Source organism: Chenopodium album, chromosome 14 (assembly GCF_948465745.1).
Source record: "Chenopodium album chromosome 14, dcCheAlbu1.1, whole genome shotgun sequence".
In the NCBI taxonomy this organism is placed as follows: domain Eukaryota; kingdom Viridiplantae; phylum Streptophyta; class Magnoliopsida; order Caryophyllales; family Amaranthaceae; genus Chenopodium; species Chenopodium album.
The window spans coordinates 8,332,975-8,360,267 of record NC_137847.1 but is presented as its reverse complement, the minus strand read 5'-3'; the positions used below and the strand labels follow the sequence as shown (position 1 = coordinate 8,360,267).

Genomic DNA, 27,293 nt, shown 5'->3' with positions numbered 1-27,293 from the left:
AACTACATATTTAAGTTAATTACTATTTTGTTTTTGAAATTTTACTACTATACGTACATATTATCACAAATTAAGGATTTATAAAGTATAGTATAGGTGCATAGCTATAAAAGTTGTGTTTGACAAATGATTTTTTAGATATAAAAAGGGGATATATTATTTGTAATTTTGTGAATATTTGCACTTTTGCTAATAGTTTTAGTGAAGATTTTTTTTTTCTTTTTTTGAAAAAGAAGATTTTAGTTTGTTGTTTGATTGATGTTTATTAAAAATGCATTTATTACTAAGTATTTACTAATATGACCACTAGATATGATCAAACCAATTTCTCGCCTGAAAAATTCTCGGGTTTGGGCAGCCTAAAAAATCCATTTTTAAATAATTTTTCACTTTGCCTATTAATATAGATTATGACATTATAATTTATATGTATTTGATTTGTATATTTTATCAAATTTTATTTGTTGGATATAATTAATTTTCTTACAAAAATTAGACTTACCGTGCATGGCACAAGCTTTAAGCTAGTACAATATACTAAAATACACACCAGCAATGACACGTGTCATCTTCCGGTGTGTTCTTAGTTATTTTTCTTTTTTTTTTATATTAAAAAAATACTTATTAAGGAAACAAATCATTTATAAAAATAATTTATTTTTGTATACATATTCCATATTAATGTAGTATCTATTATAACTAATATAAAAAAGATTTCACAAATCTTTTTAAAAAAGTTTTGGCAACTACAAACCCAAAAATATATTCTTAAAATAATTTATAACCTGTTTTTCAACAAGAAAAAGGATTGCTTGGATTTTTTTGCCTACTTTTGTTTTAGTTGTGTATTAGAAGCTCATGCAAATACAAATCAACCTATCACATACTTTTATTATTGCTCGACTAATATATGATTATAATACTTATCAATCAATAATATATAACTACATATAATTGTAGATTAGCGTGCATGGCACGGGATCTAACCTAGTTATAATTAATGTACGGAGTAACAAATAATTCCTTCGTTTTTTTGTGAATTTTACTCATGGTTCGTTTTCATCTTATTTTTTAAGTCATGTTCACCTTTATTCATTTTTTATCATCTAATTAAAACTAGACCTGATCAAATCTAGTCCGGTCCGGCCCGTAAAAGGACGGTTTAGATAGCTTTTTTGGGACTATATTCCACGCTCAACTCGACTTCTTTTCCAAGGTTATGGGCAGCCCAAAAAAAATAATTTTAGTTATCATCTATGTAGTTTGTTGTCTATGTTCTACACAAATAAAAAAAAAAAACAAACGACCTTCTAATCCATAACTATCACACACAAATCACCACCCAGTTGAGAATCGTAATCAAACATAAATTTTCGTTATTTGATCACATTAAAGTGTCCTCATCCAATTACACTTTTAAAAATCATTTATCAAACAAGGCTATCATCAGTAAAATAAAGTCGATAATAACACACGTAAGATGAATTGACATCTCACTCTACTAGCTATTCACAAATTTATATAATTAAAGTTTCCTGGACCCTTGGATATAATTGATCACAGTAGTATATTATTATATGTATGAACATTATATTCTTGTCTTCATCATAGACAAGATCATATAAATGATGGAGTAGGAAAATGCATAGAAAGCAAGGCGTAGCACACAATTATTGTTTGGTAATGTGGGACATTTTTGGTGGACAACTTAGGGTTGTTTTCATGATAATTGAGCATGGGGCATGCACCCCCCAAATTAGAAGTCCCATGAGCTGTGAAATAGTACACACCCCCACTTCCTTTATTTCTGTCCATACCATAAACATTAGGGTTACCTCATCTTGTTCATCAAAATAAATCAAATTCCCTCAAAAATATTCTCCTTAGCTTGCAAACTCTTTCTGTTTGTCTTCATACTATGAGCAAGATATTGTTTTTTGAACAAAAAGTTGAAGTTTTGGATCGGAAAAAGCAAGAAACTCTGTGGAAGTAAATGCTTAGTAGCTAGTTTATGTTTATTGTCTATGCAAAGTGGATTGTGAATGCATGGGTTCAAATAGTAAGGTAATTTAATAATTTAGTTCTATATTTAATTTATTGTCAAAGATTTTTCTTTATTGGAAATGTAAGATTGATTTTTCCTCATGGTAAGGATTGCATGCATTAGCTTTGGCAGTTATAGAGCAAGGACTAGTTAATAGAATATGAAGGGCATGTTTTGTTCACCTTATATTATTTTCACTTAGCTTGTTTCAGTATTTCGGGTCTAATAAGCTCAACTAAGTTCATATAAGTCTAGTTGAGGAAAAATAAAATAAGTTTTGATAAGGGCTATCAAGTTCAAATTACAACTAAATTAAGTTTTAATAAGTTCATATAAGTTTAGGTAAGTTCAAATTAGACAAGATAAGATAAGTGAAAATTAGGTAAATTAAACATACCCTTAATATATAGCCAAAATATAATGTAAAATGGGAGAGATTAAACTATTAATGCTTAAATGTATACATGTGACAAAGGGTTTGAAATAAACTTGCTAATGAACATTGACTCAATCCCTCATAATTAACTAATTAAGGATATGACATATATTTAATAATTTTGCCACTCGTTCATTTTAAGATGCTAGCATCCTATTTCAAGATCCAAAATTATGATTATCAATTAATTATGACTGAGAATATTAGTAATAATAGGAATTAGGGTTTTTGGGTATAGGAGAATAGAGCTAGAAATAAAATCAAAGAAGATGGTAAATGTTAAGCTAAGGGATCATATCCCAAACTTTACTAACTTTTACTCCTTAATTATATCTCAAGTTACGTATATTAGTTTAGTGGTGATTTGATTGACAATTAAAAATTAAGATGAACTTTTAGATACAGATAGAATAATATATTATGTTATATGTTGACAAGTTTATAAGTGGTTATAGAATACAAGGGGCCGGACTTATCACAATACAACCAATCCAATGTTGTAAAAATGGTGGTAATTAAAAACTTATAATAATTGGCAAATGAAATACCATAATGATCATGTAGACGATTGACTGATTGAGGTGATCAAATACTTGTAATTTTCTTGTATTTTTAGACAATTGAGATGGAAATAGTTAAATTAATGGAAAATGTTATATATAACCTTTAGGGCTACATAAGTATTAAATTTACACTTTATTATCGTAAAAAGTTAAGAAATCAAAAAAATTTACACACTAATTACACTGATTTATCGTGTTTTTGTCATGAATTCATAATTTTATACAATTTCCAAGAGAATATTTAATGCTTATATATAACCCTTAGTGCTACATATAACATTACTCTAAATTAATTTAAGATATTTCTTTAAAAAAAATAAAAATATTATGATATTAAGATAATTAATTGAAGAAAGAGTTTAGAGAAAGCTGGAAAGCGACAAAATGCATGACATGGGAACTTGAACCAAATTAGCAACTAGTGATTTGGCTATGGAATTTTCCCATGAAAGCTCACTTCTATATAATGTTGTCCTACTTATTTAGCTCACATTGGCTTAACAAAACTCTATATTTATTTTCAAACACTTTTTTTTGTAAGTCCACTTTCAACTCTATTTCTTTTTGCTTCAATTCAAGAATCTCATTTGTCCTAATAATAATGAAGGTATGTTGTTAAAATATTTATAAATTTAAATGCATGTACCAAATTTTGGAATCTTAGATTAATTTTCTACTTTGTGTTTAGATTTTATTCTTATAAATCAGTATTTTTGTTTGTGTTGTTTTACTTGTTTATGTAGCTTTTCGGCTGGATGCATGGCAAGTTCAATGGAAGATCACAAAGCAACAATACTAGTAATACAAAGGTTCATGCATCTAACAAAAGTGAGTTCCTCCACCCCTGGATATATCTAGTGTAACTGTTATATATATATATATATATATATATATATATATATATATATATATGTATCTTATGTGGATCAAGTTACGAGTAATCAATTTTTAGCTTTTGATCAAAGCTTGTCTTATAATTTAATCTATTAAACCCCATCATATTTCAGGGATTCTGAGAGAGTTGTATCGCTGACATGTATATTTGATATAAGAAATTTACAAGATTTTTGTACAAACATATCCACTTTATTATTTTATTTTTTTTTTTTTCCTATTTTTTTCCCAGGGTACAGTAGTGTTGGACAATGTAGATAGTTAAGGTGGTCCTAGATTTAATTACATGTCCTAATCCTTGTTTAATTACATGTACTTTTCAGTAGTATATAGTTAGATCTTTTGCCATGTTTTTGGGAAAAAAAATACTTCACTAACCAATTATATTGTTCCATTTCCTATAGATCAAACTCCACAATTAGGAGCTCAAAAAGAGGAGTTTAGTGATTGGCCTCAAGGATTTCTATCAATTGGTACACTTTTTAATAAATCATCAAAAGATGATAATGTTAAAGAGAATTCTCCTCCATCTCAAAACCCTATACTTGACTTCACATTGGAAGAGGTTAAAGAGCTTCAAAAGGAGTTGAACGCGTTAATGTCCTCAAATGATCTCAATTGTTTATCGAGTTTAGATGCTAATAGAAAAGAGGACGACGGAGAAGAGGATGATGATGAGGACGAAGACAAACCGGACTATGAACATGATGATACAATGGTCGTGTCTAACAACAATAAAGCCAAAGATGTGTACTTGGATAACAATGGTAGTAAACTTATTGGTAAAAAGTCATTGACATTCCTCCTTAAGAAGGCGTTCATTTGTGGTGTTGGAGGGATGGGTCCAACACGTAGTCTAAAGGATCCAACTCTTACGGTCCCTAAGTCGAGAATTAGTAAGGTAATCATACATTCAACGTATTCTGATCCCTTCTTTCTATGTTATTTGGCTACTTAACTAACGTACCAACACTTTTATTATTTGTTCTATAATCTGTCAGTTAAAAAATATCAATGTATTATTACTTGTCAGTTTAAACTATTTTATAAAAGTAAAATACATTTATGTGACTAGGGATTTATGAATAATGATTGTTCGTTGAATCTTGTAGATCTTGAGAGCAATGCTTCGAAAGAAGATATATCCTCAAAGCTCTTGTCCAAATATGTCAAAAAAGAGGTATTTGGGGAATTTACAAACAGAAAGTAGCAACTATGATGACGATGAAGAAGATGAACTTGACATCGAAAGAGAGAACAGAATCAAGTGGGACAAAAGTGATACAGAATGTAAGTGTTGCTAAATACTCCGTATAATTACATTTATGTATCTAGTAAGATTTTACATATGATTAAGATAATAAAAAAGGCTTCTACTATCTTTTTTTCTCTCAATGATGTAAGGCCTTGTTCACTTCACCTTAAATAAATAATGTTTCGTAAAAATAATTTTATTTCAATAAAAAATAATTTTAGTTCAGTAAAAATAAGTTTCTTTCAACAAAAATAATTTCAGTTCAGTAAAAATCAGTAACTTGCTAACGGGCACCCCGGGGCGTTAGATAAGGAGTAATTATATTGGTTGAAATGGTATTAAGTTAGGAATGCATGACAAAATCACGCATCGTTCGGTGTAATTAATGTTAATTTTACTCTAATATTTGCACTTTAATTCTCTTATCTAACGCCCCGGGGGCGCTCATTAGCTTTTGCCATAAAATAATTATAATCCAGCAAAAATAATTTCAGTTCAGTAAAAAGAATTTCAGTTCACCAAAAATAAGATGAAGTGAATAAGGCCTAAGTCCTAATACAGAAATTAGAAAAACGACATATGCAGGCCGTAAGAATCCTAAAAATTGAAATATAATTAAGTTAAATTGAATATTAGCTACATTAATTTATGAGGAACTTTGTCATATTTTCAAATTAATGCTAATTTAGAAAATGCATTAAATATATAAAGCTCTGAAATATATTTTAGGAAAATTTGATTCTAATAATCCAACCTTTCACCGGTCTTATTCTATTAATCCCACCTTTTGATTATTCTTGATTAATCCCACCTTTAGGGGTCATCTTATTCTATTAGGCCAACCTGACCAGTTACCTGTTCTTTAGGTAATATTTTTTTTTTTTTTCAATTTTTAACAAAACAAAAAGAATTTTAAAAAATTAAAAATAAAATTCAGCAACCACCAATGACCCACCTTCCCTCAAGTCGCCCATGGATTCCGGCAGCCTAAATTACCCAGCAACCCAACCAATTCCGGCCAGTTCCTTTCCCGCCCCCTTAACTTCCTTTTCTGGCCAAATTCCCCTCTTGATCTGCTGTTCCGGCCAACCCTTCCTTCGAAAACCCAACAAATATTCCGGCCACTCTCTCCCCTTCCCCCTAACCTCCCTTTTCCGGCCTACTAGTCCCCCTTCCCTTTTCTTTCCGGCCAACACTCAAGACCCACTGAAACCCGAAATCCCACCGATTGAAATCTTAGATTCTCTGGTGGAAATACGGGAAAACTCCATTCAATTCTCGATGGAAACGCTTTTTCGCCTTCTCTTCGCTCTGGACAAGAGCGCTAGGAGTGTTGCTCTGTCTAGCAGCACTAGAAATAAAATTCCATAGCTCCTTCCCTTGAAACCCGAAACCCCACCCACCGAAACCCTTAAAATCCGAAAGGTAGCAAAGTGGCTGCTGTGGTTTGGACGGGCTGTAGTGGTGGTTTGGGTGGTTGAGAGTATGTTGGCTTTCATGGAGTTGAGGGGCAGGGAAGAGGGTAAGGTTGAGGGAAAGGAATGAGAGAGAAAACAGGAAAGAGGAAATGAATGTGATAAAAAAAAAAAATTTTAAAATTATTTTAGACCAATCATAGCACGACATGTGGACTGGCAACCTATTATAGAAGGTGGATGACTTGTTGGGCCTGATAAAATAGAATGGGGTGTAAAGGTGGGATTAATCAGCTATAATTGAAAGGTTGGATTAATAGAATAAGACCGGTAAAAGGTTGGATTATTAGAATCAAATTTTCCTATATTTTATTACTCTGTATATTTTTGGCTTTTTAAAATCCTTATCACAAGTTAACAGGGGTGTTTTAGCCAATTAATATCACCTTTATATCGATTAAAGGGTTACTTGACCAGTACATTACAACTTTAAATGCTTCAAACTTTTTGCAAAAGATGAATGATACACCACTCATATATAGTCACAATAATTTTAAATGCACAAATTGAAATTCAATTTATAAATTTTCTGTTTATTTGAATATATATGGACAAAATAGGTATTTTACTTTATACTTCCTTGCTTTAATTTACCTTATATTTATGATGAACAAAAGCAAATGATTACAGTATGTGACCATGACTGGATTTTTCTCTTTGTTGCAGTTATTGTTCTAGAAATTTAACCGATTCATATTATGAAAGGCATTCTTACGTTTTCAACGAATCACTCTAATCAATTGATTCTATTCGAAGAGACCTTATACCAAAAGAAAATGCAACATCTTTTGGTTCTTTCATTCATATGCAGAGATGAAATTTGGTCATTTTATCTTGGATTATGAAGCATCACTATTTTGACCATGGGATTGATATATATATATGTACAAGAAGGTTCTTTTTCTTTTCGTTTTTTTGGAGGACGGGGTTGTTCAAGAGCAAATAAGGAGTATTCGTGTATATGAATTATTATTAAACTCGATCTATTCTTATCAAATATTACATGAGAAATTGAGTATTGCAAAATAATGCAAACAATTGTATTTCTAAACTTGAATGAGTTGAACCTCTCAAGGTAATAATAACTAGTACGTAGTGTAATGATTGAGTAGTGACTAATTCTAAATAGTTAGGTTGAATCATTTTGATTAAAAAATAATAATTACTGTGTAACACAAAATTGACCATAGTCAAATTTGAACAAAAAGTCCTAAAGACTGGCACAACATTCAATCATTCACACTAACTGAGGTTATATCAATTGATCTTAATTTTTTCACATTAATTGAGGTTGAACTTATTCAGCTACGTTGATGAAGACTAAATTCACTTTAAAGTTATGAGTAAGCTAACCTTCTCCATTCATTGGCTTATGGATCATGCAAGTTGAAAAGGATATCATATTTTTGTCAATAAAAATGTCTCATATTACTCGTATAGACTTGAGTATAATACGTATGGAATTAAAATTTAATGTTAAAAATAAATTGTGGAGAGCTATGATTAATTCTCTACATAGTAACACAAACCGTCATTTTATGTAAGATTGCTAATGATAATATCATTTGTACCTTCCCTTCCATCTCCTTTTTTATTTTTCTCACCTCACCCCACCACCACTGCATGTACCACTATGGTCAGATTCCCTGCCATTGAAACCACCATACCACCATGGTTAGAAACCCTGCCATTGACAATGCAACATCGTACCAGCTAGGCTACCACGGTCAGAAACCCCACCATAGTCGTCACCAGTAGCAATTGATGTCATTAATGGATTAGGTTCGGATTGGGTGAAGCTTCACTCACATCTATCCACCCATGCACCATTCCATCCGGTCCATGTTCAATTTGTTCTGTCGATTGTTCTCAACCATTTAAATCAAGTTTCCGCCCCTTTAGCAGGCAGGCCATTATTTCTTAGTTTTAGTAGGGGTTTTAAAGCGAATGGATCAATTTAATGGATATTTTTATATAATATTTTCATACCTAGCAACCATTCACCCACCACCACTTCAGTATGCATCCTACCATAACCACCAAGACCAACACCTTCGTTCTATCCATCACCACACCACCCACGCCATAATACCTACACAACCCCACCAAATCATAACTTCTCCCTCCTTTAATTTCTACACCCAAACACCACATAAATTAAAAAAATTTGCTTAACAAAAATTATATTTACTGAACTTAAATTAATTTTGCTAAATTAAAATTTATTCACAAACTATTGGGTGCGGGCACCCACAGCCAAGTATCTGTGCGTCCGAAGACCCTGAAGACGACAATGAAGACGAATATGACGATGACGATGATGGGAGGGGATGACGACGACGATGACGGCAGGGGATGACGATGACGATTAAAACCCTAGATTTGAAGCAAATTACAAATGGAGGCTTTGATGATTTGCGGCTGGTGATGTGGTGGTTGGTGGGTTCGGTGGTGAATTGTGGCTGGTGGGTTTGGTGGTTCGTGGGTGCGGTGGCGTGGTTTCGGTGAACAACGGCGGCAAAATCGGTGGCAAGGGTCAGTGGCTTGAATGATTTGAGGAGAAAAGGGAAATAAGGAACCAAGGAGAAGGAGAGAAAGTGAGGGATGGCGTGAATCTTGTTTGAGAAGCTGCTAACAAGAGTGAGAAAGAAACAGAGGATGAGAGGAAGATGAAGAAGGGAAAGAGGAGAGAGTGAAAGAAACACATATCAGCCAATTGTATATACTTGTCCTTGTATATACTTTGTACATCAGCTAATACAAGAAACGTATCAATCAATTGATGTATAATATCAGGTCAACATTAGGAAATTTCAGATACTAATAAAATGTATCATCCAACAAAATGTATTTATCAGCCAACAAGAGATATGTATAAGCTAATAAGAGGAGTATATAAGCCAATAAAAGGTACTTATCAACCAACAGAAAGGACATATCAGCCAACAAATGAAGAGTATCAGCAAGCAAAAGGATGAAATCAGCAAACAAAAGCAATAAGTAAGCCAACAAAATAAACATATAAGCCAACAATTAAAATATACATATTAGCCAACAAAATAAATATATCAGCCAACTAAAAAAACACTAAGTCAAATGATGTCTGATATCAACCAACAAAAGGAACCTATAAAAAATTTTTAAAAAATATATCAGCCAACGAAAAGAATATATTAGCCAGAACAAAAATTATATCAGCCAACAAATAAAACATATAAGCCAACACATGAAATATATAAGCCAACAAGTAAAACATATTAGCCAAGCCAGACGCATGGAAATTTGCATGCGGGCATCCACACGCAATAGCTTCTCAAATTTATTTTACATAACTAAAATTATTTTTTTTACTGATTCTCTATTATATTTCTTCTTACAATTACTGATTTTTTCTAATAAAAAAAATTATTTTTAATGAATTGAAATGATTTTTATTTAAAAAAAAAATACTTTTACTGAATATTATTTTTTTTTTAAGGTGAAAAAAACAAGGCCTTAGTGGCTAAATTTCAATTTTGTTAGTTTTATTATAAGCCTATATATATATGTGCAATTTTGTTGTTATATATATATATATATATATATATATATATATATATATATTAGGAAAATTGTACTACATATTGCTTCCTTTAATTCAATTTGTTTGCGAATAATTGTCACATTTTGACAATTTACACTATTTATATGGGCCATGTTCGGCTAGTTGACAGTTAACAACTACTTTAACAAATACTCATACTTAATTATTTATTTTCTCATTTAACAACTAATTGACAGTTAAGAACTACACATATAGCTACATTTTATCGGACACGCCCATACTTAGAGAAAAACATAATTTTAATAAATGCATAATTAAAGATATTATCGATTAATAGTGTTATGCATGATTGAAATTTTTATGGTGCACCCGAAAAGAACATTATGCATATTTTAAAGAACATGGGCAGAAAAAGAACAGTATAGACTTTTATAAAGAACACGAGCATAATATATTCTTTGAGTTTGATCAAAATGTTCTTTACATTATACCGTATGTTCTTTAATGTATGTACATAAAAAAATGTTAAATTCAACTCAAAATCACAAATTGAACAAAACCCATCAAAGAAAAACAAAAGAATCAAAAGAACAATCACTTAAACAATCAAATTAGCAAGAAAAAAAAAATCCCAACAAACACCCAAATTCACCACAAATTAAAATTCAAACAAAACCCATTAAAAATCCAAAACAATAAATAAAAAAATCCTCACTTAATTCGATTTAGGGGAAGAATCACCCAATTAAGCATCACCGGAAGGCGAAACAACCTCATCAACATTACCATCGTAGCTGAGGTGAAGGTCGGAAGGAAGATCGAAAGAAGATTAAAAGCACAAATCAAAGTCTGAGCTTTCTGAACATGATCAAGAGAAGATTAAGAAGAAGAAGAAGGAGGAGGAGGAGGAGGAGGAGGAGGTGGGGTTGAAGAATTGGCCTCAACCACCTAAGTAAATATGGCGAGAATGAATGAACAAAACTACAAAAGGGTTTCTTTTTCAATGGCTAATTTGATGAAATTTTATCGTGTTCTTTTGTAAAGGCTTTAGGTTCATTGTAATGACATGTTCTTTGTCAAATACAAACATATTCTTTTGTCAAATACAGGTATGTTATTTTTCAAACACTTGTATGTTCTTTCTACCTTTTTTATTTTTACCGGGTGCACCATGCGCATGGTACACCCCGGGTGCACAAATTAATCACTAATGCATAATAAACGTAAAAATCATAAGTCAAGTAAAAAAATCAAAAGAAATTAATTCATTCTCCTTAAATATTAATGGTCAAACTAGTACAACGAAAAAAATGTCAAATTTTACCGTGTCAAATTTTCTAAAACGAAAATAGGATTAATGTTGAATTGTTGACTTCTACACTCAAGGTCAAACATTAGTGAATGCTCTTTACAAAGAGTCAATAATACTTAAAGGGTCAAACACTCCTCATCACGAAAGGGGTTCTGCATTAACAACCAATCTAGATTTTAGTCGATTGTTGTTAGACCCCAATTTGTAAAATACCCAATTTCCAAAATCATCAGATAAACCCTAACCCTAGTTTTTTAATTTTGGGTGTTTGGGAGATTAATTCAATTGACTGGAGATAGTAAAAGGGGATTCCTTTTCCCAGTGCAATTGAAAAATTGGGTTGAATTAAGAATTTCTTGGTGTAAATTTGTGAAATTCTATTAGAATTTTCAAGAGATTGAAGAATTGAAATTCAATTCAATGTCTTGGGCTGGTCCTGAAGATCTTTTTCTTTCTACTTCACTTGCTACTTATCTTGATAGTAATGATCCTCTTTCTTTCTCTCTGTTTGATTCTGTTTCTTGTACTATGAATTCTGTGTTTTTTTAATTTCTTTCCTGATTTATACTCTTTTGACATCGTTTCGCTTGATGGGATGCGTTAATTGTGATTAATTTGAGGCTCAATTGTGCTAATTTTACTGTTTTATTGATAACAAGTTTAAGGGAATTTCTGGGGTTTTTTTGAATTTATGATGTAGTGTTGATTTAGATTACTATTGAATTCTATATTTTTATGGATTTTTCATTGAAAATGGAAATTTTTGATTTTGCGATCATGAATTCGCTGTAATTGTGAAGATCACTATTCTTGTATGCTGCATTCAATTTGAACAAAAGACTGTTGTAGTGTCTGATACAGTACTAAATACTCTACCTATATTGCTGTGGACTTGTGATCCTAGAATTTATGTCAAGTGTGATTCTTAGCATTTCGCTGGTACTTTGTGTCAAGACTGTCAACTAACTGAGTTGCTGTTTTTGGCTTTGTTTGCATGTTAGATCTCAAGCATGTTAATATGTATATGAAAGCGAGCATGTGATTGTACTCTAATACTTTGTTTGGATTTAAGAAAATGGAAGGGAAAGCAAATGGAGGAATGGTTAATCTTTCATTTGGATAACAAATGAGGGAGGAAGGGAATTTGAGGGGAAAGAAATGAAGGGAATAAATTGTAAGAAATTGATCTCTTTGACAATGGAGAGATTTGGAAGGAAAACTCATCATTCTTCCCTTCCCACCCTTTCCCCTCGACCCCCCTCTTTTTTCTTCTCCTTTCTCTATCCAAACACATTGTAAATATAGCATTCTGTGAATGAATCTTGCAGCTATCTTGGATTTTTAGCAATGTATACCTATCATCCATCCCATTGCTGTTGTACTAGTTGAACTTTTGTTCTTGTTTGAACTACTTGTTTTTCTGCATGAATAAGCCTCTGTCTTGCCTCTTTGAGGCTAGAGGTAGTGAAGAGTTTTCTATCCAGTGTACGGCATTTGTCTGTATGCATGTAATATATATGATACTTCCTTTTAGTTAATATAGCAGTCTGTGATTCAATTTTGCAACTATACTGGATTCTTTCATCCCATTGTTGCTGTACTAGTATGAACTTTTTGTTCTTGTTTGAATTTCTTGTCTTTCTGCATATATAGGCCTCTGTCTTGACTCTTGAGGCTAGAGTAGTGAGTATTTTATCCAGTGTACGGCATTTGCCTATATGCACGTAATGCAATGTTATGTGAAGTAGATATCTTATTATTGAACTCTCTCCAAAAGGCCTTTGCTGCTTTTTTTCTTTTTTTTTTTTTTTACCTATTCAAACATTCGCCCCCCCCCCCCCCCCCCCCTCTCCCCACTTCCCTGGGCTGACCATAATGTTTTAAGTACTTTGTAATCTGTATATCTGATAAGTTTACTTCTCTTCTGGTTTTGAAACACAACCTGACCTGAATTTAACTAAGATTATTCCTTGTTTTAATTTTTCAACTTGCTAAACATGTATATCTTGTGCAGGAAAACTTCTTGTCTTGTTGAGGGATGGTAGAAAGCTCCTAGGGATATTAAGGTCCTTTGATCAGTTTGGTACTACTTCTATAGTATTGTTTATTTGTTGTCCTTACTTCATTGCTCCTCTCTGCTTAACCATCCCCCTTTCTTCCTGCAGCAAATGTAGTTCTTGAAAGTGCCTGTGATAGAGTGATTGTTGGTGATCTTTACTGTGACATCCCGTTGGGTTTGTATATTGTCAGGGGAGAGAATGTAGTATTGATTGGAGAACTGGTAATTTTTATATCCATCTTCAAATAAATTCTTTTGCGGCTATATAGAATTTGATCAGTGTTCAAGACCAGGCCAGTAGGATAACAAGTTGTGGACAAGGCCATTTAGGAATGGGGTTGTCTCACTGCCCAAGATTTTAATCCTGTCATAGACATATTAAGGAGATTATGGAGTTGGCTTAATATTTTTCTGTTGATGGTTAGGCTGTAGGTGAGGAAGAGCTTCCGCCACATATGACATGTGTCTCAGAAGCAGAAATTAAACAGGTAGGGAAAAAAAAAAAATTGTTACACTTTTTCCCTCCTTTGGTTGAGAAGTTGTCTAGTACTCCAAAATGCTTTCCTTTTTCAAAATACTGGTAGTGTAATGTGGATGCTGATCTATGTTTGGTTTTGTAGGCTCGAAAGGCAGAAAAAGAAGCTAGTGATCTGAAAGGAATGATAAGAAAGCAGATGGAGTTTTTAGATTTTGATTGAACGCTGAGCTCCATGCCTCCTATAGACTTCGTTATCTACCATTCTTAACTCAAGTTCCCCTTCCTCCGCAAATATTAAAGCGGACATCCTTTAAAGGTAGATTAATTAAATGGGATGCTCACTTCGACCCCATAACCTGTCTCTCCTTTCTCTTTTCTTCTTAGCTTTCTTTGGCCTCTAGACCTGTACCCCTTCTTTTTTTCTTTTCGTTGAGGTTATTTTGGACTCATCAGAAAAGAATGATCACATTGATCAGTTTACAGATACTATGTGCTCAGTTGCACCTGGACATGGTTAGTACAATGATTTGTCGCTCGATCCATAACTGATTACTGTCTGAATTGTGATTGTGCGGCTTTATTTCCTGTACCTCAATTACAACTCAATGCTGTTACAATTTTTGGTTATTGATGTATAGCCATGTTTTTTGTTATGGCTCCGCTACTAACCTGTTTATTGTAACAACAAAGATACTGTAGATTGTGCTTTTAATTTGCAGTTGTCTTTTCATCAGTTTATGTTCCTGTTTCAATCATATTTTCAGTGACTCAATTAAGCAAAGCCTTTTATGAATTTTAATGCTTTGAATGCTGAAGATACAAGTTTTTGCAAAAGTTAACCAAGCTTTATTAATAAAGGTCAGAAAAAAGAAAACATTAGGAAACTTTCCTCACAAAGAGAATTCTTGATGAATCTACCAAGCTCTAAATGTCTGATAGAGGGTTTATTAACCAATTCCAACACAAGACAGCATACAAAACCTAAAGATAGTATATAGGGCGGGGGACAACTTCTTAGGAGTAGCTTATAAAACCGATCACTAACAAGTAATGAGAAAATTCAGTCAGCAGAAGTAAGGAGAGAAATAAGCGACTCATATTTCGGAAAATATGAAATGAGCTCACTTCGCTTTGCCAACTCGAAGTCCTGGAACTGGAAAGCAGGTGCACAAGTACATCCGACAAGGGAGTAGTGGTTCTCATTGTCCCTGGGGGCAGCTTTGGTTGCCACACCATCTGGAGAAACACTGATATCCTTTGTTGGGAAGGAACCAAACCAGACATTAGGGGGCACAGTGTACTGGGGTTGCTGATTATCCATCAAATCTGGACCAAGACAAGTTAACTTGATACTTCCATCGTTCTCATTAAGCTCCAGTATCTGCAATGTCAAATGTTCAGGTTAAAATGGGTTTACAGTTAGCATGTACGACTACGAGCCCACAGGGTGAAGAAATGTTAGATTTGCCACAGCCTTATGAGCTATGACATTCAATGTCGAACATATAATTCTTGCAACTTAACCCCCACCCTACTTTTCCGAAGTATTATTCAAAACCAAACAACTGGAAGAAAGAAGTCATGAAATCAGTAGAGATTACAGAAAGCACACAGTGAATTAATTAATAATCACATAATCTACAGATAATGAGCTTTTACCGTTAAAGGCTCTCCCAAATAGAAGTGCCAGGTTTCTGCACATGGAATCCGGTGGAGTTTCGACACACTACCGGAAGGAAGCAAGAAATAGATTGCTGTACTTACAGGGCGATCAACCTTGTCTGCAGTAAACCAGCATTTCAAAAGTATCAGTGCATATTTCATAAAACACTGGTTCCACTTATAACATCAAACCCATCATTTGTCTAGTAAAATTACAGCCTAAAATCGATTTGGCGAAAAATTCTAAGATCACCAAATTAAGTAAGCTGATGCAGGGTGTTTTTTTATTAGTTTTTTAAAATCTCCCTATAGTTTCAAAAACATGTAGCCTTGTTTGTACATACAATTCATGTGTGTGCGATTAATCATATCGGGTTTTAACTTATGCTTTTTCAGCGTTAATCAAGGGAAAATCAATCCCAACTCTCACTCTTTGATCATACTAGAGGTTAATTTCCTTATCTGCCCAAAATCAAAACTAACTCCCAATAGATCTTTGAGCTGTAAAAAGATTCAAAAATGATCATTTGATTGTTTTATGAATTGATTAATTGTTGCTCCACTATTTTATCAATCAAACAATATATAAATCAAATACAAAAGTAATAATCAAATACCCAGAAGATAATCTTCAATATAATAGAACAAGATCATCAAATAACAGATTATTGAAGGGAAAAAATAGAGAAAGAAATTACACTGTGGGGGTAGTTGGGATTTGGAGAGAGAAACAGAATGATCTCTGAAATTTTCATGGAAGAATCCACCTTCAACATGAGCTTGTAAATTGAGCTTTTTCACTATTTCTGTTGAAGTCACCATCTCTCAAGATCAATCAATATTCAATACCAACCTATTATTTGATTTTGATCCGATTATTTGTCCGCATATTGTCATGTATGGAGTGCGTTAATTTGGTTTTTCAAAGGGGGTGGGCGGCTTTTCGATGAAATATTACGTGGATGTCCGTATATTTTAGGTACTTAATTGAATAATTGGTGAATACGATTTAAGAGTTTTAACATACCACATATAACTGATATAAGGGTGTCCAAGGGATGCACGTAATAGAGTCCATTTGGATTAAGGGCATGGGTCATAAAGTTTAATTTTGATTGATGTTTGGGTTTGCCTTCTTCGACCATATAGTTATGGGATGTCGCAATCCTTTATTTTCATAATGTTGATACAAGGTTGCCACATAAAATATAATGTAATAGAATAGTCAAAGTAAAGTGTGTGAATAATGTAAAGGTCAAATGATATCAATTAAAAAAACGGATGAAGTATGTTACTGAATTTTTTTTTTTTTTTTTTTTTTTTTTTTTTTTTTTTTGTTTAAAGAGCCATAAGGGCGGGATGAGAATCGATCCTAAGATCTCCTGAAACCAGAAGAAAAATACTCTTTGGATTGCGTAGTTGAATATGTGGCTTATTTATCTAAAGTTACATTTTAATTGAGTCAAGATCGAGATATGAACCGCGGTAGTAAAGATGGGCAACGGGTCGTGTCGTGCCGCGGTGGTGGGCATGCCGTGCCGGCTCCGCGGCGGGCTGTGCCGTGCCGTGCCTAAATTTGGCACACCCCAGCCCATGGCACGGCACGACCCACGTGCCTGGCGGGCCGTGCCGTGCCGGGCCGCAGGGCAGACTGTGCCACTTTTTTTTTTTTAATATTTAATAAATGTAAATAAAAAACGATATATATATATTAGTACAACTTAATTTTATATAAATAATGTTATTAATTTATGTTAATGTTAATATATTTTATTTTGAACAACTTTATTTTAATTAAAGTTATATAAATTATTTATCTAATTATGTTTAAGTTTATATAAATAATTCTATTAATTTAGCAAAAAAAACAACAATACATATAATAAAAAAAAAATTACAAGTGTCGTGCCGGGCCGTGCTCGGCCTTTCCACGTGCCACATGCCACGTGCCGGGCCGGCCACCGTGCCTCATGCTGTGCCCGTGCCGATTCCTAAATTTTTGTTCATGGCACGGCCCACAGGTGGGCCGCCGTGCCATGTCGAAATCGTACCGGCACGGCCCGTGCCCATCTTTAGCGGTAAGGAATGGAGGATGATTCTTGGCCACTCCCTCATCGGCCTCATGGACACCTTATAGAACAATAGGAGTGAGTTTCGCAATTGTCAACTTGCTAAGAGCTGGGCAACATTAGTATGTTTACACCATTTTTATTTTTATTTATTTATTTATTTTTTAATTCAAAGTATTTTCATACTTGAGAAGATAACCTTACTTAGATAAAATCCTTAAGAACTACTCCCTGTGAAATATCACATACAAGCCACAATAATTGTGATACAACTCCAAACAACAAATGTGAGGAGAAGTTTCGAAACCATTTACAATTCATGTAACTAATGTCAGTCATTAAAAAACTAAAATAAAAAATAAAAAAAATATCCTGACATATAAAAGGAAATATGTGAGTTTCTCCTTAAACAACACATATCATGTGAGTGTCTTACATTGATAAAAGATTATATAAATAATTGATCACACGAGCTTAGAAACTCCATTATGTCAGATGATTATTGATCTGGTAATGCTCGCGATCGACCTAGCCTGCCATTTAACACCTACTACTCTACTAGCTACTAAAACAGGTTAGCAATTGGCACGAAATCAAGCTAGTACTGTAATAGTGTTGGTGTGTTGGTTGGAATTGTCGCAAACTTACTACTGTACTAAAAAGGTGGAAATACAAACGTACAATATCCGAACATATAACTTTATTCTATATACGATCAGAATAATAAGTGGACATTATATTAGTGTATGTGACAATGAATTGAACTATTGAAGCCTTTGATTGACAACTAATTTAGAGGCGCAAACTAAAGGAATTGCCTTCATTCATTAAACACCTCCATCATAGTCAATAAACCTAAACACATATTAATAATACTCGTACAATATAACACGGAGTAGTAGTAAACTAATTTCAAAATAGTGTTTTTTGATAAGGTCGCTATGTTATATACTCTGTTTTTTTATACTTGCAACACTTCTTTTTTCATGCTTACTAATATATTATTTCAATCATTAATATTTATAATTGTGAATATATAAAGATTATAAACGTGTCAAAGTAGAGTATTTAAATAGTGTAAAAGTCAAACTGTTGCAATTATAAAAATAATGGAGAAAGTATAGAAGAAAAGGTTCATACTCCGTATAATAGGACATAAATCCATGAGAATTGTTGTTATTGGCCTTAATGACACTAATTATGGGTTTGGTACAAACTGTAGCATAATTTTCAGTGGGTACACTTGACAACACAAATTAATATGGAGTAATTAGAGTACGGGCCTGTTCTGATTGACTGAAATCAACTGAACTGAACTGAACTGAACTGAACTGAGCTGAACTGAACTGAACTGAACTGAACTGAACTTATTAATTAGTGATTTTTAACTACGGATTAGTGGTCTTTGATTATATATTACTATACCTATGTGTATATACAAATGTACTATTTCATATGACATAATTATAAAATTTATAATATAGTTATAAATTTATGGAAAATATATTAAAAACTTGAAACCTCTAAATATTTTAAACACATATACTATTTAATTTTAAAATAAAATAGTATTATGACAAAAGAACACAAAACACTTACATGTAGCAGAAAAGCAGCTATGGATATTGTCCGACAAGAAATAACTGATCAGATATGGGAGTCAGTTCAGAGGAATGCCGAGGTAATGGAGGAGCTTGGTGGACAAGAAGAAGACGAAGAACTAACTGACTATGAAAATTAGTTTAAGTTGTGTAGTACTCTAATTTTCTCAATAAGATTAACAATAGAAATGTGTATCAAAAAAATAGAACCATTTGAACAATGAATTGTATCGATATTATTATTATTATTATTAATATTAATTATTGTTATTATTATTATTATTATTATTAATTATTGATTATTATTATTAGTATTATTGTTATTATTATTATTATTATTATTATTATTATTATTTATTCATGATTATTATTATTATTTATTGATAATAATAATAATAATAATAATAATAATTATTATTATTATTATTATTTGTTGCGTCGTTGTAATAAGAGCTTAAAAGAATGAAATTTGGCTTTATATCATTAGCAATATCATTAGACATAAGAGCATTAGCAATATCATTAGACATAAGAGTTGAACTGAACTGAACTGAACTGAGCTGAGCTGAACTGAACTGAACTGAACTGAATTTCAACGGAAGAGAACAGGCCCTACTTCAACATCATTTATGTCTTGTTTTGCACCTAACATTGTAATTTGTGATGTGGAATGCACCAATTTAAAATTGTATGCGACACTTATTGCAACAAATCATAATTAGTGTGATTGAACCGATTATTCCTATTTTACAAAAATTGGTATACTCTATTCTTTTTAATCAATACAATTCATTTTTCACATAAATTGAAGAGAAAGTTATAAGTTTATCCGTATACGTCTTGTTAGATAGCTATTGTTGCCCGTCCAAAAAAAAAAGATAGTTATTGTTTGCATACCTACTTCTTAATAAGGTAAAAGGCTAACCTTAAAAATATACTAAGTTTGTGATATTCTTTAGTTTGAACTATAACACACAAAACTCCAAGCATATATGTCAAATATCTAACTCATTTTGCCCACATCATTATATACATTTGAGGCTCTTTATATATACCATACAAAAGTCTAACTCATTCTTTATTTATTTATAACCTCTTATATTGCGATTCTTCTACTAAAAATGAAAATTGAAAAAAAAATCTAATTTATTCCCGCTTACATCATTATCTTTACGATTCTATACATATAGAGATCGCTATAATTTAAACCATTTGATACATATACATATATATATATTTAATTATTTTGGGCCAGTTGTATGCAAGTTGTTAATTGAAGACAGTAGAAAAAGGTACAAATATAAGTAGCAAAGGGGAATATCCTCTCCTAATTCTCACTAAAAAGAGTAGCAGCCTCATTTCCAGGTGATCTCATGAGCCACAAATTCCGCCCATCCTTCCTTTCTGATTGGTCAGTTACAAGTATCAGTCTCAACAAATAACATAATCCCAAAATTTCTTTGACTCTTAATTCTATTGGCCAGCCAATTTTAGCCCTATTCAGACAAAAATACAAACATCATACATCCAAGTGATCCAACTAATGCTAGATATCCTTAAAAAATCAGCCAATAGATTAAATAATCGGACCCTACTGTGATTTCTATTGTGCATCCGAGTGCCATTCTGAGACTACCAATTAAAATTTTTCAATTGAAATGCATCGATAGTTGAAAATTCAAGTATATGAAGATCGTGTTTGGCAATAACTTTTAATTAATTTTTAGTGGTTTAACCAGATCAAGACACAACTTAATTGTAAAAAAAATAGTGTTTAACAAGGTAGTGGTTGATAGTGATTAATGGTGCAAGTAGTTTTTGTTAGTAAAAGTTAAAATAGTACTATTATTCTTGTTAAGTTGTGATAGATAAACGTAGTAGTTGATACATTATTCTTTACATCTTTAGTTTAAACCAAATATATATTCACATATAACCATCAATTAACTGCTATTGTAAAACTTGCATAATTTAATTACCTATCTTCACTAGTAATATTCACTTATTGATAGCTAAAAACAATTACATTAGTCCCAAAATTACATGTACTTATATTTTATGGTCAAATTTTAAAAACTTTGACCATAAATTCTCATTATTATATCAATAAAATAATCCATAATAATCCAAAATATCGTAGCACAACCCATTGTTTAGTTTTATAGTATCAACTTATTTATAAATTCTGTTAACGTGTAAAAAAAATAAAATAATACTCCGTAATAAACACTTAATTTTAGGATAGAAGGAGTACAGAGTATATCTACCTACTATATTTTTTAATCAAGATTGTAAAAATACAAATTACAAATATTACTAGCATTAAAATGAGATACACCCGAATTTATAACAGAATCTATCCCGCATATAAGCCGTTGTGTTATAGGCCACTACTTTCGCACGAGTGGTGAAATAATATCCCTTTCCCTTGGTACAAAAATGAATATTTCAATAATTTCATCCAAAAAAAATAAAAAATAAACGGCATTTTGGCATCTTTGATCCTTCGATTCTCAGCATATTATTTTCTCTCTCCAATTTTTCCCCTCCCTTTAAATACACCCTTTCTCTCTCTCTCTCCTCCCTCAACACACTCTTCCTTCCTACCATAACCACCACATTGTCCATCTAATCAATTTATTTTTTCACGACAACAAATTAAATTAAAACAAAAAATGAACGGCCTTGATTCACCGTTAGAGTCATTAGCCTTCATCCCAGTAAATCTTGGCCCTCTATTATCCGCCATAGTTAACAATATCTGGGCATGGCTCGCCGTTGTCACCGCCGCTGTTAGCTTCTGGCGCCTTCGCAACTCATCCATCAAAACGACGTCGTCCCACATTTTAGAACCAGCTCCTACGGTTCCCAAAACGACGCCGTTTGTAAGAAAAGGCGGTGTCGAGGAAAAGGAGAGAGAAACTGAAGAAGAAGAAGAAGAAGAAGAAGAGGAGGTGTTGACGAGGGGAAACAGTAAAAAGTTTTTTACTGTTTTTTACGAGGAGAGAGAAAATGATGAGGGTAAAAATGACGACGGTGGAGATTATAACGACGATGATGATGAAGTTGATGAGGGGAAGAATAAATGGGTGATGATTAAACGATGGGGTTCGTCATCCGAATTGACGGTCGAGATGAGAGGAGGTGATTTAGGGTGGTATAGTTACCAAAATAGGAAAGTAATTGATGGTAGTGTGGTAAGATTGTGGGGTGAGGAGGGGGAAATTGGTTGTGCTTCTCCTAGGAGTTGTCGAAAACGAGTCTATTCATCATCGTGTAAATTATCCACCTCTAATAGTTTTTAATAAGCTGCCGGGCTTTTACTAGCCCGAAACTGTTAAATATTTTTTTAACGTGTATTAGAGGTGGGTAGTTTAGGCTATCGATCTCTCGTAGAGTCGTCCTATGGTTCGAGTTACGACATTGGTGCTAACGTGAAGTTGAAGGATTATAATGTTGGTAGGTTAATCATTGATTAACTTTTAACCAATTCAAATAATTCTTCCTACTAAAGTACTCCCTCCGTCCCTAAATTACATTCTTGTTTCTAGCATTTATTCCTCACATAATAGAGAGAAAGAGGAATGTAATTTAGGGACGGAGGGAGTAATGCTATTAGTACTTTTTTTAATTATTACTCTAGCATTTGTAATTGTACATATATATTAATCAATGATTTAATTTACACATTTTGTTTTGGTTTAATTTCACTTGAATGTTGTCTTGTTGAGTTGTAAGAATTCCTAATGACAATGGAGTTGTATTACTCCTAAATTTGTTCCATTTTTTTTCCCATTCTTTCAGTTATGTACTCTTCATTCAATTGCTTCTAACTATTATTGGTTATTTACCTCCTCTCTATTTTATTTTACATTTTTAGATTATTAACTTCATTACTTTTCTAATTGCTCCACTTTAACTCCTAAATCTCTAGAAAGAATTAACCTTAATGTTCTTTTGCATGTACTCGTACTCCATGGTTAAAATTAGTTACTCCCTCTTTATGTATTGCAACACCTGAGAAGCTTTCGATGTCATGTTATAAAGTTTAAGAAAAGGTATGAATGTATAATGAGCTGATTATATTGAATGATGTTAAAAGGAAGTGGACTGTGTAAGTTGTAAATTAAATAGAGGGGCATAGTAAGGATGAGAAGTGGGGTAAGTTAAATTTTACTTTGTATATTTAAAAAGGTAAATAAGTGGGTCATATAAGTTGAAGAAAAAAAAATACTCCATATATTGATGGTCTGGTTTTATTTTAGTAGAGTGTCAAATATTTAAAAACGGGCGAAAAGAGGCATTAAAGTAAGAGTAAAAAGAGTTTGTGTATCAATACAGGAGTTTGTGTATCAATATAATGTATGCTTTGATTGGTTGTAAAAGCATCATATATATGATGAGTATACTCTTTCTGATTACCTATGTATTGTTTTCTACCAACGGTAGTTAGAAAGGATGCATGGTTGATTGTCAAGTGTACATTAAATGATTTTGAGAAAAAAAAGGATTTCCTCAACGGTGAGAGGAATCAAAAAAGTCTTACATTAGGGGGAATTGACTTGCAATTTTAGTGAATTACCATATTTTTAAATTCACTCGAAAAGCACAAATGAGGCATTCATTAAGTGGTGCCGTGGTGGGAGTTAGACCAAGACGAATTAGAGAGAGTATTGGAGACGAATTATGAGGATGAAACACTAAGAAGTTTGGCATCTATATTTTTAATATATTAAAACGCGTTCCTAAGAACGTTGATTGTCACGTAATCCCTTTTTTTTGTTGCGCCACGATCTTTTCAACATTTTATGACGCCATAAGGATAATGAGGTTCGAACCCTCAAACTCTTATAAGAAAGATGACTATTTAACCCAATCATCAACTTTGTTACTCCTTTTGTGTTTTAATAAGTGTTACATCGTGTTTTAATAAGTGTTAAATTTCCTTTTATAGCAAAAAATTAAATTTAAATATTATATCTCTTTCATCTCATGGTTCCCACCTAAATCCACTACTACTTTTTTTTTTTTTAATTATTTCTCTCCCTTTAAATTCATTACTTTTCAATAAATTATTAAACCCATTATCTTTCTTTTACAGTTTTTTAATACTCCAACTTCCCCACTTACCTCTTATTTTATTTAAGTCAATTAAGTTGTCTAAAACTATGTGCTGGTCAAAGTGTAACACTTATTAAAACATAAAGAGAGAATTAAAATAAAAAAAAAAAAAAATCTATATAAGTGCAAACCACAAGGTTCAATTAAAAAAAATATTCAAAAAATAACTCAATTTTGGTTTGACCATGACAACTACAATTTTGAAAAGATTTCACAAAAATTTATCGATTACACGTGTACAACAGTAGCAACTCAGGGTAATGCCCGGGTTACTTACTAGTTTCCAATGAAAAAATCCAAGAAAAAGAAACTTATTTTAAAAATAAAATAAAATAAAAAAAACTCTAAGATACCGATTATCTATAGAAACTGGTCTCTTTAAATTCAATTGTATAAGCATCCAACTCAGCTAGGTCAGTTACCATGGAAGCACCTAAGAGACACTTTCATTATAGCAACAGGTTTATGTACATCATGCTCCTTTGTTACTCTCTTCGTCCCTTTATTTTAGCCCTATTGCCATTTCTTAGGTCAAACTTTGAAAACTTTGACCATAAATTACCATTAATTTATAAAAGATTATATAGTGTTGAGTGGTCTTGTTAGAATCGTCTCATTGTACTGTATACTTTATTAATATTACGTTTTTAAAATTTTTACGTGTATGAAAATAAAGATATAAACATTTTAAAACACGTATTAAAGGCTGTGCATAGTCAAATAGGCAAAAAAATAGAGACAGAGGGAGTACCAAATAACACAAGGAGGAGTATTAAGGAATAACCTAAGAGCATCTCCAATGGCAAGCTACAATGCCATTGTAACTTGCTTTTCCACATCAATTTTTAAGCTACAACACTTTTTAGCAACAAAGTTTTCCAATGATAAGCTACAACATGTTGTAGTTTGAAAAAAAAAAAATTTAAATAAATAAATAAATAATTGTACACATGTTATAATATGAGTGGAGTTTATTTATCTCTTTTTTAATCAAGCATGTAGCTTGTTTGTGCTACAATAGCTTGAATGTTGCTCAATTTTTTGTTCTCCAATGGTAAGCATGTAGCTAGAAACTTTATTTATATTGCAAGCAACTCCTTACAATTGAACCATTGGAGAGCTCTAAGAGTCGATAATCTATGACAACCGGTCTCTTTTTTTAACAGTTTATTTATTTAATTTTTTTTTGGAAATGGGGACAACTGTATATGTGTACCCCACTACCCCTAGATACGCCCCTACCACAGCCACCTAAAACCTAGAGTTGTTCATGGGCGGGATGGCCCGTTAAGCCCGCCCAACCTAACCCGCAAAAAGGGCGGGCTTGGACAACCTTTTTGAAAAATATTGGATATTAAGTGGGCTAGGCCCGACCCGTTAATATAAGTGGACGGGTATGGACAAGAAAATATGTATCATGGGCTAGCCCCGCCAGACCCGTTTATTAAAATAATAATTATAATAATAATTTATTTAGTTAGTTAATTATGACATACTTTGTGTATTTTAAAAAAATAAATACAAAGAGATTATATTGAACTATAAGCTTTTATTAGTTACACTTATTTATTTTAATTTTATATTTTATCATTAACACTTATTAAATAAGTTTTTTCTTTCATATATTTATAACATATGTCATAATTTCAACCTTCTTTTTTTTTAATTTCTATTATCATTTGTGAACAAAATTTTTTAAGACAACTCTACCAAAATAAATTTAGCACCGGTAAATAATTAAAAGATTAATTAGTGTTATAAAAAATAAAACAAAAATTTAAGACCCGTTAGCCCACGGACAAGCCTCACCTGTTTAATTAGTGGACATGGACAAAGTAGTAGTTAATGGCTAAGGTCGACCTCAGCCAGCACTAGATGAGGTCGACGCCAAAATTTAACATTTAGTGTAATAAAAATGAACATTTTCATACTGAACATATTTTACAATGATTTTGTATTTCTGAATAATCAAATGTTCATTTTCATGCAGTATGATGTTCATTTGTATAAAATAAATGTTCATTTTCATGCCTTATGATATTCATTCTTATAAAAAATAAATGTTTATTTTATGTTTTAACTAATACAAATTTTTATGTTTGATCAATTGTATTAATTAATACAAATTTTTATGTTTGTCCAATTGTATAAAATGTTCATTTTTATAATAAAAGGATGTTCAATGATCATTAGCATTAATAGTGTTAGACATTAGCATTTTGTTCATTTTTATCTACAATTGAAATATTCAGTTCGCTCACGCCCTTGCCAAAATTGGTTGAATGCAAGAAGATGTTGAATCTGCCTTTTACTTTACTTCTTCTCTCCTCCAGATCTAACTCATGTTTACACTCAAGAATTAACTCACACCCTTGCTGCAACGCTGCTGCAAACTGATGATGATGATGCTACTCTTCATGGGTCTCACCTAGGCCCACCTTTAAGCACTAATTTATTTATTTCCAATACTTTCCTTTGTTTACTATTAGCTTAATTCCTCTGTAGCTTGTTTGCTCTAGTTTAGTTCCTTCAGGTGGTCTTCATGTTTGCTAATTTTAATTCACTAGCAACATGACAGACTTTTTCGGGTCACTACTTAAACTCCTATGGTTTCTTCCATGATGTAATATAATGTTTAGGTTCTTTGGTTAAAAAGAAATGTTTACTTATATAATATTAAATGTACAATTTCTCATTTTTTTACTCTTATATTATAAATGTTCATTTTATATAATGCAATGTTCAGAAATAAATGTTCATTTTTTTCTAGTAAATATTCA

General features: G+C 32.2%; 4 protein-coding genes across 5 annotated transcripts; 3 read left to right on the top strand and 1 right to left on the bottom strand.

Moving 5' to 3' along the window:
* Positions 1-1,683: 1,683 nt before the first annotated feature.
* Positions 1,684-7,678, top strand: LOC145578808 (protein DEEPER ROOTING 1-like). 2 transcript variants are annotated; one of them, XM_081636111.1, is made up of 5 exons: positions 1,684-2,064; positions 3,787-3,871; positions 4,342-4,838; positions 5,050-5,227; positions 7,334-7,678. In XM_081636111.1, exons 1-5 carry the CDS (start codon positions 2,047-2,049, stop codon positions 7,351-7,353), a joined length of 798 nt encoding a protein of 265 aa, XP_081492237.1. In that variant the 5' UTR covers positions 1,684-2,046; the 3' UTR covers positions 7,354-7,678. The 2 variants fall into 2 exon arrangements, with proteins under 2 accessions (XP_081492237.1, XP_081492238.1); XM_081636112.1 differs by lacking the exon at positions 1,684-2,064 and adding an exon at positions 3,551-3,650.
* A 3,943-nt stretch (positions 7,679-11,621) lies between these two features.
* On the top strand, positions 11,622-14,798 carry LOC145580017 (sm-like protein LSM1B). The gene is made up of 5 exons (XM_081637333.1): positions 11,622-12,004; positions 13,538-13,606; positions 13,689-13,804; positions 14,008-14,070; positions 14,203-14,798. Exons 1-5 carry the CDS (start codon positions 11,944-11,946, stop codon positions 14,278-14,280), a joined length of 387 nt encoding a protein of 128 aa, XP_081493459.1. The 5' UTR covers positions 11,622-11,943; the 3' UTR covers positions 14,281-14,798.
* Positions 14,799-14,877: 79 nt separating this feature from the next.
* On the bottom strand, positions 14,878-16,671 carry LOC145580016 (uncharacterized). The gene is made up of 3 exons (XM_081637332.1): positions 16,421-16,671; positions 15,720-15,841; positions 14,878-15,441 (listed from the first exon to the last, which is right to left on the bottom strand). Exons 1-3 carry the CDS (start codon positions 16,542-16,544, stop codon positions 15,121-15,123), a joined length of 567 nt encoding a protein of 188 aa, XP_081493458.1. The 5' UTR covers positions 16,545-16,671; the 3' UTR covers positions 14,878-15,120.
* Positions 16,672-21,878: 5,207 nt separating this feature from the next.
* LOC145578807 (uncharacterized) lies at positions 21,879-22,955 on the top strand. The gene has a single exon (XM_081636110.1). It carries the CDS (start codon positions 22,068-22,070, stop codon positions 22,695-22,697), a length of 630 nt encoding a protein of 209 aa, XP_081492236.1. The 5' UTR covers positions 21,879-22,067; the 3' UTR covers positions 22,698-22,955.
* The last annotated feature ends 4,338 nt before the right edge of the window (positions 22,956-27,293 follow it).